At 40.3% G+C, this 15,423-nt stretch overlaps 1 protein-coding gene across 2 annotated transcripts in view; it reads left to right on the forward strand.

Annotated features, from left to right (window-relative positions):
- LOC130917406 (neurobeachin-like) overlaps nucleotides 1-15,423 on the forward strand; it is a 572,897-nt gene that overhangs the window by 535,751 nt on the left and 21,723 nt on the right. For both annotated transcript variants that reach the window (XM_057838766.1, XM_057838767.1), the window contains one exon: nucleotides 1,836-2,006. In XM_057838766.1, the coding sequence (XP_057694749.1) occupies nucleotides 1,836-2,006 (171 nt within the window). The remainder of the gene's footprint in view (nucleotides 1-1,835; nucleotides 2,007-15,423) is intronic.

Below are 15,423 nucleotides of genomic sequence, written 5' to 3' on the forward strand. Positions count from 1 at the left end.
ATTATTGTCTGGTTGTGGATTGGACTGGAGGATTTGGGAGTTACTGTTGTCAGGGCAACGAGGGTTGTGGAGTTGACCACCTCAGCGTCAAAGGGGCTCTTGGGGTCTTGTCAATCATGTTATCAGTTGGATATCAGGCGTTCTCCGGTATTCCTTGTGTTGAGACTGGGCGTCCTGCCATTTGTTCTGGACTATCCGGGAGAACTGATTGCGAGAGTTGGTGGTGCAGGTGTGGGCTTGTCAGCATCAATCTTGCTCAGTCAGATGTATGACGCACACGTTGGGCTTCCATGATAAGAAGGCGTCATGCACAAAAAAAGTGCCACATGGCAAAAAAATAAATACATGGCAAAATCCGTTTTGCCACATGGCAAAAAAAATGCACATGGTAACATACATTTTGCGACATGGCAAAAACAATGCCACATACCAAAATCCATTTTGCCAGATACCCCAAAAAATGCCACATGGCAACAACAACAAAAATGCACATGTTTGAAAAAACAATGCCACATACCAAAATCAATTTTGCCACGTGGCAAAAAAATGCACCAATAAAATGCCACATGGCAAAAAAAAAAAAAGCCACACTGCAAAATCAATGTTGCCACGTGGCAAAAAAATACTCCAATAAAATGCCACATGGCAAAAAAATGCCACATGGAAAAATCCCCTTTTGCCACATGGCAAAAACAATGCCACGTACCAAAATCCATTTTGCCAGATACCAAAAAAAAATGCCACATGGCAAAAAAAAGCCACACTGCAAAATCAATTTTGCCAAGCAGCAAAAAAATGCCACATGGCAAAATCCATTTTGCCACTTGGCAAAAAAATACTCCACATGGCAAAATCCTTTTTTTTTTTTTTTGCCACATGGCTAAATAAAATGCCACATGGCAAAATCCATTCTGCCACATGGCAAATACCACTTTTGGTTCTCGCCGTCTCTCAAAACCTTTGTGCCCCTCAGCGTCCTGAATTTTTTTTTTTATGTATAAGTGAGGTGATTTGTACAAAAATTGTAGTACAAGTAGCGTTTTGAAATTTCATTTTTTTCCACCAAAAAAAAAAAAAAAACGCATTTTTGGCCAAACGGTCTTTTTTTGGGGTGTCATACAAATGGGAGCCCACGTCACATGAGAATTCTGGTGGTCTGGCGTGTAAAGGAAGTTGGTGGGTCAAATGTCTTTGGCTGGGAAGAAACACCGTTTAAAAAAAAAAGGAATGTTATCGATGGTAGCCTTTGCATTACAATTAAAGCTACCATCAATGAACTGTTTTTATATTGCGGACAAAGTAACTTTAGCATATTATCAGAACACTGCGACTAGGAGTGTTGTGTCAATGTCATAACACTCCTAAACATGTCAACTTAGATAGGCGTCCAGTCCATTTGAACTGGGAGAGGGCTGGCAGCGATCGTACCAAGTGACAAACTCCTTCTAAACTCATTTAAATTCGTAATAGAAGGATGAAGGTGTAACATTATTGTGCTTAATAATTCAGTATCAACTTGAATTAGCATGCTAACTTAAGCCAGCTGCTAATTCCGAACAAGCTAAAGCTGAATGTTGCGCCATTAGCCAAAAAACAAGTAATGCAGTATCTTTTATGACTTCAGCTTGAGAAACGCTCGTCTTTGTTTCACTTCCCCTTTTTTTTTTTGTAAAATATATGTGCATGCTTACTTGCACGTGCGTACAATGTGTGTGCATACATGTGGTATTCGAATTGCTTTGCCTGTTGTATTTTTATGGACTGCAAGTAAATTGTTGTGTAAATACCTACATATCCTTTGTGAGAGTTCCTAAAACAACTTCTGTTCCAATCAGGAAAGCTGACCCAGATCGTGTTCGGCCACTGGGACGTGGTGACGTGCCTGGCCCGCTCCGAGTCGTACATCGGGGGCGACTGTTACATCGTGTCCGGCTCCAGAGACGCCACTCTTCTTCTGTGGTACTGGAGCGGCAGGCATCACATCATCGGCGACAACCCCGTTAACAGTAAGCCGCATCTTTTCGGGCTATCGACGTCCGACGTGGTGCCGCGACGGCTAATTAAGAATTTCGGCTCGGCCGCGTCCAATTAGTCGGCGGAGCTCGTTGTGCCGCTTGCTTCGGGAAAGGGCAATTTCCCCCCCCCGGCGGTTCTTCACGCTGGCCGAATGTCTTTTTCTGCAATGGAAAGATGCAAGGCGGAGTCTTTTGAAAAATGAGAAGCTGAAAAAATCAAATCCATTGAAGTGGGAAGGCTGGCAGCTAATCATTGGCCAATTAAAATTGTCATCAATGGTAGAGAATAAGTTCATAAATCTTGAATCACTTAACATGCTCGAAAACTCACCAATATTTGCAGATTCGTGCGTAAATTTCAATAATTTTGCAACTTTGCGAAAAACCGTAACAAAAAGGCTCAACAGCGCCCCCTTGAATTTGTAAAAAAGCCCTCTCTTATTAGGGTTTTCAATGTGTAGACATGATCATTGGTGAGTCGATACCATGAGCAAAACTGCACTAAAAAGTCTGTTGGACCAATATCCCAAACCCAACAGGCAATCGAGGTTTTTGGATTGAATGTAAATTTTTATCGATTTACAGGGTGAACATCTGAGACATTGGCACCCAGGGAGTTAGTTGGATCTTCCTCAAAATTGCAACATGGCCGAGAACGAAACGTGGTATTTGCCATGTGGCAAAATGGATTTTGTCATGTTGCACTTTTTTAACCATGTGGCAAAATTGATTTTAACATGTGGCATTTTTTTGCCAGTGGCAAAATGGACTTTGGTTTGTGGCATTTTTTTTGGGCCATGTGGCCAAAATGGATTTTGGTTTGTGTTATTTTTTTTCTGCCATGCGGCAAAAAAAATTCCATGTGTCAAAATGGCCATGTGGCATTTTTTGCCATGTGGCATTCTTTTGCCATGTGGCAAAATGGATTTTGCCATGTGGCATTTTTTTTGCCAGTGGCAAAATGGATTTTTCCATGTGGCATTTTTTTTGGCTTGTTATTTTTTTTTTTCTGCCATGTGGCAAAAAAAATGCCATATGTTAAAATGGATTTTGCCATACAGTATTACCACATGGCAAAAAAAATCCACATTTTCTTTGCAATATGGCAAAATTAATTTTAACAAGTGGCATTTTTTTTGCCATGTGGCAAAATAGATTACGCCATGTGGCATTTTTTTGCCATGTGGCAAAATGGATTCTGGTTTGTGGCATTTTATTTATTTATTTATGTATTTATTTATTTTTTTTTGTTTGTTTGTTTGTTTGTTTATTATTTATTTATTTATTTATTTTTCAATATGGCCAAAAAAAAAAAAAAACACATGGCAACATCCACTTTGCCACATGGCAAAATCCATTTTGCCATGTAGCAAATACCACTATTGGTGACTTTGGTGACACTGTTCATGAGACATATGAGATGTAAAATTATCAAAATGGTGAGTTTTCAATCACAGGCCTGACGAGCAGGGTGCAGAAGTCGGCCTCTTTATTGACAAGACGCCAAATTCAGTAAATTACTAGTAACTTCCTGATCCAAGGTTCAGTCTTTTTAATATCTGGCATGTATGAGAGGGACCCCAGCCTAAACACGACTGCATTGGAATATTACCTATTAGGCCTGGTTCTTCCTGCTGGGAACAGGAAACACCCTTTTTTACTACACAGGCTCCTCCCCCAGAAAAAAAAACAAACAATTGACCTCAAATCTACATCAGGGCAGCCATAAGACATGTGTTCAGCTGCCAGATGAAATGTATTGAGGTGTTGTTGGAGTTAAGGGGTCCAATCAGGAAAGTGAAAATGACCGTCGCCATTTTGTCTTACCACAAATTTTGAACAGTCATAACTTGGGAGACGTACAATATATCTCCGCCAAACTTCCTGTGCTTGTTGAGAGTGGTACCCTGAAGCATCCTGTAAGTGTCATTTGCATCAACCCTACACGTCAACTAGCGGCAACAGAAAGACACTCATTTTACTCATACATGTACAGTTCCTTTCAGGATGGTCAGTGGAGTTACGAGAGCTTTTCTAATACTACGATAAGGCCTATGCCCACAAAATTTGGCACACTCGGCGAATTGGCCTAATTAGATTCGTTTTGAGTCAGGGTGTGGCTGCAAAGCTCAGAGTGCCTCCATTTTTGTAGCAACCTCTTCGATAGGGTTTTTTTCACCTATGTGTTTGAATGTATTTCTCATCACAAAACAAGAGGCGAGTTTTGAGCGTATGTTAGTTTTCCATGAGATGATGAGAGGGGGAACGGCCACCACAGTGAGCCAAACTGCAAAGGCCCGTTCAGTCCTGCTTGCAGGCCTTGTTTTATTTGTTATTACAATTTATTAATATTTTGGATTATGTTTTATTTTAATGCGTAATTTAATCCCCATTTAGTAAAAATGAATTCAGTTCATCAATGTTGTCATCAAAAGCATAGAATCTTGATTCATTGGGATTCATCTAAAAAAAGAATTAATTTCATTATGAATGTATATTTGTGATAAGGATTTTTTAAATTCCGATTAATCAAGAAATGAATGCGATTCATGAATTGTTTGCCCTTCAGAACAGATTAATTATTACATAGATTCAAATGAATTGGATGTCTATTGCCATCAATGGAAGCAAATTATTAAAATACAGAGACAAAAGTTTTTTTTTTTAAATGATTAAAATGATTTAGGGGAATAAAACAATTGAAACTCATTTTAAATGTACTTCTAAAGCTATTTGCTGCCATCTTGTGGCGCTTCTAAGCAATTACATTTTTAATTTGAGCATCAATTACCATGCAATTTTGCACCAATGTGAAAGAAAAAGCAGAAGCCGAGTTCATCCGCTTGAGGTCACGTGACCGGGAAAAAAAAAAAAAAAAGAGGTGTCGGGGTAATTAAAACGCCGTCTCGGGATCAATCGGGCCAGAGCGTCACCGCCGTCCCCAGGGTAACGGCGAGATTGAATCTTTAGTCGGGCAGGTGAGCGGCTTGAGCTCCCTCGTTGCCCCCCCGAGGCGTCCTGTGACACGGACCCCCCGCTCCAAGAACAAGCCCCCGCGCCCCATCATCCTCGTAGCAGCTGCGAGCACTGTCGGCGCGGTCTCTGTGGGACCGCATCCATCACAGTCCAGCGGACTGGACCGCCGCGTGGCCAACAAAGGGGGGTTGACTGTCACTCAGACGTGACTGAATGGATTAGCTTGACATGGAAGCGTTAGTTTGTCTTCCCGATGACGCCACTCTTTATAGGGCACCCGATGGCTGCCATTGACGGTGCTGGACGTCCAATCCATTTGATGTTTTCACCTCAATTCAGCACGTCATTAGTTTAACACTAGTCGAGGTCCAATCTAGGGCTGCAGCTATCGATTATTTCAGTAGTCGATTAATCGATGAACTAGTTAGTTCGAATAATCGAGAAATCGGAAAAGGAATATGAAAAATTTAAATACCTGAGCGGAGCCTCAAACTGTAATAAAAGAAATAAATGAGGATCTATGTACAAAAGAACAATCGGCTAACTTCAATGGCAAAAGTCCGCTAGCGTAAATGCTATAAAACGCTAACATTTTTTTTTAAATGCTCTTAACAAATGGTTCAGACTCATTTTACCACAAAAAATGGCTAAATATACATATAAACCAAATTACAAATGCTTTAAAAAACATTAGCCCAAAGAAAAACTTAGCTTACTGTTGAGTTAATTATCGAGGGTTGATTGAATATTCGCTTGATTGATTGAATATTTGCTTGTGCATACATACATAATACATATTGCCATATTTTTTCTTATTTGATATAACCAGTAAATGATTATTGCTTGCTGTACTAGGTTGTAGTATAACGTTTAAGTGTTACAAAGAGTAAAGAGGGTCGGGATGACAACTGCCTTGCTTCATGGCCATCATTGCGTAACTAGATCTTCCGGGACATCTTCAGCACCTGGCGTCTGGACTTTCGTCTAGACCTTCGAGGACAATTTTCCATTCGAGGACATCTTCCATGGCCGCAGCATTGCATAACTGAAGTGTCTGGGTCATTCTGACCATTTTTTTACCTGTGCCCTTGCTTACACACGTGTATTTAGTTAGTTCCACCTACATGCTCACACATAGCCAACCAAAATCACATGGGTGTCTCCAGCTTGCTTTCCCCCTCCCTTTAGGGCGACACCCTTCTGTGTCAGGACAAACCCCTAATAAAAGAGAGAGCAAGGTTTTTTTTGTAGATCAATTTTGGTGACTATACAGCGTAATCTAGCATTCCTCTGTCTTAGTCCCTCTTTGCTCTCCTTGGCCAAGAAAACTGAGTGTCTTCCCTCCTTATTTTTGGGTAATTTTACAAATGTCTACCTAAGGGTCTATTTTTGAACTTGACATTTAATTGGTCCTTCGAGCCGGATTGCGACATACCTGGTGTTTCCTGGAGCAGAGGGGACCTCCATTCAAAGCGTGCGTGTTCCTCAATTTTCGAGGGGACTGGCCTCACCTCCGCTTCTGGAGGCGAAGGTTTGACGCAAAGCCAAAAGGACTGAAGGCACTCAAGGTAGGATCACCCAAATTGTGAATGAATGAAACAATTTGTGCGGCTGATTAATTTTAAGGGCGACGGTGTCCTGTATGTACTTAAACTCCGTAATAAAAATAGACGCTTTACATGGAGCAGTTGGATTCAGTCATGTGAAATGAGGCAAACCAGATGGCAATGCATCCACCCTAATCAATAAACTAAATGGAAATACTTTCAAAATAAAACATTACAACGTCATTTAATCAAACGAATACTCGAGGCAACTAAATTCATTTTGAATATTTTTTTCCAATCGAATACTCAAGTTAATCGATTAATCGTTGCAGCACTAGTCCAATCCATTTGATATGGGAACATTTGTTCATTCGCTGACGTTCCCTCCCACTTCAAAAAAATTGGACGTCTATGGCTGTCAGTGGCAGCCAATGACGGGCAGTATGTTGATTTTGGGGCATTTACAGGTCACTTTCTGTTCATTTTTTAGCATTTCTAGTCATTTCCTGTTGATTTTTGGTCACTTCCTTTTCTTTTAGGGGCATTTATGGGTCACTTCATGTTGACTTTGGGTTACTGAAAAGGAAGTGAGTCAAATATATTCCTTTTGGGGCATTGAAAGTTCACTTCCTGTTCATTTTTGGCATTTCTAGTCATTTCCCGTTTGATTTTTGGTCACTTACTTTACTCTTTTTGTGCATTTATGGGTCATTTCCTGTTGATGTTGGGTTCCTGGAAAGCGACTCAATAATGTTCATTTTGGGGCATTTACATGTCACTTCCTGTTGTTTTGGGGTTCCTGGAAAGGAAGCGGCTCAATAATGTTCATTTTGGGGCATTTCACGTCATTTTTTTGTTCATTTTTGGCATTTCTAGTCATTTCCCGTTTGATTTTTGGTCACTTACTTTACTTTTTTTGTGCATTTATGGGTCACTTCCTGTTGATTTTGGGTTCCTGGAAAGGAAGCGGCTCAAGAATGTTCATTTTGGGGCATTTCACATCATTTTTTTGGTTGATTTTTGGCATTTCTAGTCATTTCCCGTTTGATTTTTGGTCACTTACTTTATTTTTTTTGTGCATTTATGGGTCACTTCCTGTTGATTTTGGGTTCCTGGAAAGGAAGCGGCTCAAGAATGTTCATTTTGGGGCATTTCACGTCATTTTTTTGTTGATTTTGGTCACTTCCTTTTCTTATGGTAAATTTATGGGTCACTTCCTGTTGTTTTTGGGTTCCTGGAAAGGAAGCGGCTCAATAATGTTCATTTTGGGGCATTTCACGTCATTTTTTTGTTCATTTTTGGCATTTCTAGTCATTTCCCATTTGATTTTTGGTCACTTACTTTACGTTTTTTTGGGCATTTATGGGTCACTTCCTGTTGGTTTTGGGTTCCTGGAAAGGAAGCGGCTCAAGAATGTTCATTTTGGGGCATTTCACGTCATTTTTTTGGTTGATTTTTGGCATTTCTAGTCATTTCCCGTTTGATTTTTGGTCACTTACTTTACTTTTTTTGTGCATTTATGGGTCACTTCCTGTTGATTTTGGGTTCCTGGAAAGCGACTCAAGAATGTTCATTTTGGGACATTGACATGTCACTTCCTGTTGATTTTGGGTTCCTGGAAAGGAAGCGGCTCAAGAATGTTCATTTTGGGGCATTTCACGTCATTTTTTTGTTGATTTTGGTCACTTCCTTTTCTTATGGTAAATTTATGGGTCACTTCCTGTTGTTTTTGGGTTCCTGGAAAGGAAGCGGCTCAATAATGTTCATTTTGGGGCATTTCACGTCATTTTTTTGTTCATTTTTGGCATTTCTAGTCATTTCCCGTTTGATTTTTGGTCACTTACTTTACTTTTTTTGTGCATTTATGGGTCACTTCCTGTTGATTTTGGGTTCCTGGAAAGGAAGCGGCTCAAGAATGTTCATTTTGGGGCATTTCACATCATTTTTTTGGTTGATTTTTGGCATTTCTAGTCATTTCCCGTTTGATTTTTGGTCACTTACTTTACTTTTTTTGTGCATTTATGGGTCACTTCCGGTTGATTTTGGGTTCCTGGAAAGCGACTCAAGAATGTTCATTTTGGGGCATTGACATGTCACTTCCTGTTGATTTTGGGTTCCTGGAAAGGAAGCGGCTCAAGAATGTTCATTTTGGGGCATTTCACGTCATTTTTTTGTTCATTTTGGTCACTTCCTTTTCTTATGGTAAATTTATGGGTCACTTCCTGTTGGCTTTGGGTTGCTGGAAAAGAAGTGACTAAAGAATGTTCATTTTGGGGCATTTCACGTCATTTTTTTGTTGATTTTCGGTCACTTCCTTTTCTTTTTTGGGCATATATGTGTCACTTCCTGTGGATTTGGGGTTACTGAAAAGCAAGTGGTACAAGAGTGTTCCTTTTGGGTCACTTCCTGTTGATTTTGGGGCATTTACATGGCACTTCCTATTGATTTTAGGTTCCTGGAAAGGAAGTGACCCAAGAATGTTCCTTTTGGAGCATTTCATGTCACTTCCTGTTGATTTTGGGTTACTAAAGTGGAAGTGACTCATGCATGTTCCTGTTAGGGCAATTGCAGGTCACTTCCTATTAATTTTGGGGCATTTTTAGTCATTTCTTGTTGATTTTTGGTCACTTCCTGTTGATTTTGTGTTGCAGGTTACATCCTGTACACTTTGGAAGGAAGTGACTCAAGAACGTTCCTTTTGGGGTTTTTAGAGGTGACCTCATGGTAATTTTAGGTCATTTCACGTCATTTTCTGTTGATTTATGGTCAGTCTCTGTTGATTTGGGGTTACTAAAATGGAAGTGACTCAAGCATGTTCCTTTTAGGGCAATTATAGGTCATTTCCTCTTGATTTTGGGACATTTCTAGTCATTTCTTGTTGAGTTTTAGTCAATTCCTTTACATTTGGGGGCATCAATGGGTCACTTCCTGTTGATTTTGGGTTCCTGGAAAGGAAGTCACTCAAGAATATTCCTTTTGGGGCATTTAAAGGTCACTTTCTGTTCATTTTGTGGCACTTCATGTCATTTCCTGTTGATTTTTAGTCACTTCCTTTTCCTTTTGGGGCAATTACAGGTAACTTCCTGTTCATTTTGGGGTTACTGAAAAGGAAGAATGTTCCCACTGGGGCTATTACAGGTCACTTCCTGTTCATTTTGGAGCATTTCTAGTTCATTTTCTGTTTCCTTTTGGGGGGGGGGGCATTTATGGGTCACTTCCTGTGGATTTTGGGGCATTTAAAGGTCACTTCCTGTTTATTTTGTGGCATTTCATTTCATTTCTGTTGATTTTCATACACTTTTCCTTTAGAGGCATTTATGAGTCACCTGTGGATTTTGGGGAATTTACAGGTCGCTTCCTGTTGAATTTGGGGTATTTACGGGTCACTTCTTGTGTACTTTGGGTTAGTGAAAAGGAATTGACTCAAGAATGTTCCTTTTAGATCAATTACAGGTCACTTCCTGTTGATTTGGGGGAATTTCTACGCATTTCTTGTTGATTTTTATGTCACTCCCTGTTGATTTTGGGGCTTTACGAGACACTTTATGTGTATTTGGGGTTACTTAAATGGAAGTGACTCAAGAATGTTCCTTTTGGGGCAATTACAGGTCACTTCCTGTTGGTTTTTAAGCATTTCACGTCATTTCCTGATGGTTTTCCGTAATTTCTTTTTTCCGATTGGGGCATTGACAGGTCACTTCCTGTTGATTTGGGGTTACTGTAAAGGAAGTGACTCAAGCATGTTCCTTTTGGAGCAATTTCAAATCACTTCCTGTTGATTTTGGGGCGTTTCTAGTCATTTCTTGATGATTTTTGGTCACTTCCTGTTGACTTTGGGTAACTGAAAAGGAAATGACTCAAGTTTGTTCCTTTTGGAGCAATTACTGGTCACTTCCTGTTGATTTTGACGCATTTCTAGTCATTTCTTGTTGATTTGTGGCCTCTTCCTTTTCTTTTTGGGACATTTACGGGTCATTTCCTGTTGATTTTGGTTTCCTGGAAAGGAAGTGACTCAAGAATGTTCCTTTTTGGGCATTCACAGGTCACTTCTTGGTAATTCTGCGGCATTTCACGTAATTTCTTTCTGATTGTTAGTCACTTCCTGTTGATTTTGGGGCATTTACGTGTCACTTCCTGTTGATTTGGGGTTACTGAAATGGAAGTGACTCAACCATGTTCCTTTTGGAGAAATTACAGGTCACTTTCTATCGATTTTGGGGCATTTCTAACCATTTCCTGTTTATTTTTTGTCACTTCTTTTTCTTTTGGGGGCATTTATGAGTTACTTCCTGATGATTTTGGGGAAATTCTAGTCATTTCCTGTTGATTTTTGGTCACTTCCTTTTCTTTCTAGGGGCACTTATGGGTCACTTCCTGTTGTTTTAGGGGTTACTGAAATGAAAGTGACTCAAGAATGTTCCTTTTGTGGGATTTCAGGTCATTTCCTGTTGATTTTTGGTCACTTTTGCAGCATTAATGGGTCACTTTCTGTTGATTTAGTGTTACTGAAAATGAAGTGTGTATTTTCTGGTATTTACGGGTCACTCCCTGTTGATTTAGGGTTACTGAGAAGGAAGTGACTCAAGAATGTTACTTTTGGGGCATTTACTGGTCACTTCCTGTTTATTTTGTGTTATTAAAAAGGAATTGACTCAACAATGTCCCCAAATGGCAAATGACGCAAACTCAACAGGAAGTAACTTGTAAATTCCCTAAAATGAACAGGAAGTGACCTGAAAAGTCCCACAAAAGCCTTTTACTGGTTTCAGTGCCATTGACGGCGCTAGACGTCCAATCCAGTCAAAATTAATTGGATGATTCAATGGCGGCTATTTGACTAACCTTTTGGATATATTGTCACACCCCTAACTGAAAGTACGCAGCAGCTAATTCAACTAAATTAGCCGTACTAATAGTATGACTTTAAATTGCAGTCACAATTTTTTTCCCTCCTTTCTTTCGCCCTAATTTGTTGTAATACTGTCATTAATCCTTGTTATATATTTTATTATTTTTCTAGTGCTGTCAATTAGTGATGCACGATAATACATTTTTCAACCGATACCGATAACCGATAATTTCCTCCTCATTCCAACCGATAACCGATAATGTCAAGCCGATAATTCTATTAAAAGATTTATGTAAAATTTTAAAGTATACACAAAAGAAAATACTACTGTGCAAAAATAAAATGTATTGCTCTTTTTTTCAACATAAAATATGAACAAGTCGTCAATTCAAACATCTAAATAATGACAGATTGTCTGACATTTTGTAATGGTAAACCTTTGGCAACAATTACTTACAAAGTAAATACCTAAGTTGCACAAAAATGCCTTTTAAAGTAAGCCATTCCTAACATATATAACATTAATACACTGCAAAACACACCTCCTTAAAACTAGTCAGTTTTAAGTGTAAATCTAAAAGCAATAAGTGAAATTATCTGCCATCGCTTCAAGTGTATTTCTCTCAGATTTCTTGGAAGAAAAATAGCTCACTGAAAATAATCTTAACAGCAAGCCAGTGTTTCCCACCAATGAAAGAGACTGTGGCAGCCCGCCACAGTCTCGTTTGGGCCCGCCACAGTCTCGTTTGCGCCCCCCCCCCCCCCCCCGCCGAAAAAAAAAAAAAAAAGATACTAATCAGATGCGTCAGTCAGCCGATTACACAGCTGTAGCCCACTCCACTCTACTACCCGCGCGAGTGAGAGCAGCATTTTAGAGTAGTATTTTATTTATTTATTTATTCATTTAAGAGACGCAAGGGGAACGAGTAGGAAGAATGGGAGAACGAGCGAGATAGCGAGAGATAGCGGTCGCATGTCGTAGCAGCCCGCTGTTATTTTGTTATTGTTTTTCTTTATTATTGTTACCACAATCAAGTGGGTAAGCAAATACAGACTTCTCTCCTTCTTCCCCATATCCGGGGCATTACAATAGTTTGGATCGGACTTTTCGGCGAAAGTGAGCGGTGGACGGCCGTCTTGGACGGAAAGCAAACTTTGATTGAACTTGCGCAGAGAGGCGGGGCCCAAAATAAAGCCTTGCTCTATTTTCAGAGCGTTGGTCACAGTAAAGTATTTATTAGTTCAAGCAGAGTAAAATGATACATATTCACGGTACAAGAACGTCGTTTCCGTGTCCATCGATTGGTAAGAAAAGGCTGTTTGTACGAGTGACGTGTGGGCGCTCCCGTCGGGGGGACATTTCGCGTGGAGTGGCTATTTTTCGGCACAACACCGACGCGCCAACTTCAGACAATTACGGCTGACGAAAGTTGGATAAATGCGCCCCCCCAATTTCGCGAGCTCTGGGACACTCGAAAAATGACTCTCATACCTCTCCTTGCTAAGTTAATGGTACCTCGATGTGCGTTTGTGTGGAAATTTAGTTCACGAACAACGGGGAAAAAACTATTCACCTTCTCACCGAATCAAGAAAAACTTTTTACACGGCCATTAGAATTCCCCCAGTTCTGTAAATGGGTCAGTTGACAGAAGGACTGTTATTGTTGTGGTAATGTAGTACTTATGAGGGTCAAATAAAAAGGAAAAAGGAGGGCTACGACGGCGGTCTGAAACCCGCGGCTCTTGGGCCGCATGCGGCTCTTTAGTGCTGCTTCGGAGCTTTTTTTTTTTTTTTAAATGGAAAAAGATGGGGGAGGGAAATATATTTTTTGTTTTAATAGGATTTCTAGGAGCACAAACATGATACAAACATTCTTTCAATTCATTAATATTGTAATGAAGTTAAACTTGTGGTGTCATCGTACAACAGAGTAGTCACGTGGTGCGCTATAGGATCCACTGCAGGGAAAATAAACATTTAATCATGAAGGCTAATTATGTATTTCTAGCCAACTTATTCATTTTTATAGTAGGCTAATATAGCTAGTATTGATAATTATAAGGCTTGTACAAGGCTTTTAATTTTTTGCTGCTCCAGACATACTTTATCAGTTTGTTTGTTTTTTTTGGGGGGGGGGGTCAAATATGGCTCTTTCAACAGTTTGGGTTGCCAACCCTGAGTCACTACGAGATGTAAGTCGTACTATTGCTACGAGAAAAAAAGTCGCATTATTACATAGGGTAACGTAGCTGTAATCAGCAACGCATTTTACATACATGTACCGTAGCTGAGAGCTATAACATTAGCCTAGCTAATGAAATATTTCAAATATATCTTTGTTATGGTTCATCTTGGGGGAAAAAAATAATGAAAAAAAAAAAAAACAAAATTCGCCGTGGCACGACATGGTGTGGCTGTCCGACTCCGATGCAGCCCACCACCACAGTTTCAAAAAATCCTATGGTCAGAGACCCTCCCACCACAGTCTCCTAAAATCCTGTGGGAAACACTGCAAGCAATACATTATTATACTTAATCCTAAAAAAAAAAAACTAGGAAGAAGGAAAGATTTTGAATAATATTTGTGGCTACAGAATATTGATTTAAGAATTTGATTATCTACTGTGACTGTAATTGAGCAGAAAAATAAGTTACATAATTTGAAAAGTGATTGCTAATGTTATATGCTTTGTTGCACACTGTGAAAATGATTAACTCAAAAGAGCGAGATGTCATGTACCCATTCTGCAGCGCTTTGTTTACATTTGCGGCTTTCACGACATTTGCTTTACAGCAGCTAAACTGCTACACGGCAGTACTATTTGAACGGAGTTGGAGCTCGCGTCCGCGTGCGTGTTGTTTTGTGCCTGAGTTTTGTTAAGCCGAAAATAAAGGCAGCGTTACAAAGTCATCTGACCGCTCGTCATTTTACATACTGAATGCGTTATTGACTGGCTGACTTCGTTTTCTCCATGTTTAAATTATCATCTAACCACTGTGCCGTCATGATAAGCTTGCTTGCTTACTGGACATCACTTTTTCATGAAGAATGGTGGTCGTATAAACTGCATTATTTTTTTTATCCAGGGCTTTGGTTCTCGGGTAAAAAAAAAAAAAAAATTGCATCGCGGCGGCAGCTACGTTCTGAAGGAATTTAGTCCTCCCAGCCCAAACCGCACGGGGAGGCCGGCAACAGAACGGAAATGTGCTCCGCCGCTCGACGCCCCCGAGCGGAGCCAGGCCAGGAGGAAGCTAAACTCCGCGCGTTCCTGTGTTAACCCTTTGCACACTGACTCCATGTTTCAAGAGCTTGAAGAACACAGGCCGAAAACAGGTTGACAATTTATTCGTCGACAATGGTAAAAAACAAGGCAAAAACAGACGACGGAGGGACAATTCTGGATCCAAAACAAGGCTACATGTTTCCGAGCAGAAGAAATCTGTCTTATCTCAGTGTCCAGTCTTTTTGAAGTCTTTGCTGACGCGGGTCTTGTCGAAGGCGTTTCTGGGCGTTGCTTTTTTATCTTCCCCTGGTTGGCCGGTTTGAGGCGGCTTAGGTTCGTGCGCGGATTGGGACGCCCGCTATCAACTTTGCTGTCCGGGCTGGTTGTGCTTGTTTTAGGACAAAGCGCTTTGTCCTTGGAGTTTGCTGGGAGAGCAGATTTGCCAGAGTTGGTGCGTCACTCCTGTGATAAGACGGCATTGTGTATCTCTTCTATTTCCTCTCATTATACTATGGTGTTCTATTTATTTTATATTAGTAGCGTAGTCCTACCGTAAATATGAAAATGATACTATTTCCTGATTAATTATATTACGTGTGTTAGAGTAATGCAAACACTTAGACGGTGTCATATGTATGTGTTAGACTATATATGTGTTAGACTAATGCAGACAATTATATGGTGTGTGCGATGACGATATCGTTTCCCCTTCAGTTCGTACCGGATAATCCGCCCGCCCCGGCTGGTTCGCCGCGGCGTATTCTGGTCCTGGCTCTGCTCGCACGCCGCGAGGTAACGCTCAAGAAACCGG

Source organism: Corythoichthys intestinalis, chromosome 6 (assembly GCF_030265065.1).
Source record: "Corythoichthys intestinalis isolate RoL2023-P3 chromosome 6, ASM3026506v1, whole genome shotgun sequence".
NCBI classification, from domain to species: domain Eukaryota; kingdom Metazoa; phylum Chordata; class Actinopteri; order Syngnathiformes; family Syngnathidae; genus Corythoichthys; species Corythoichthys intestinalis.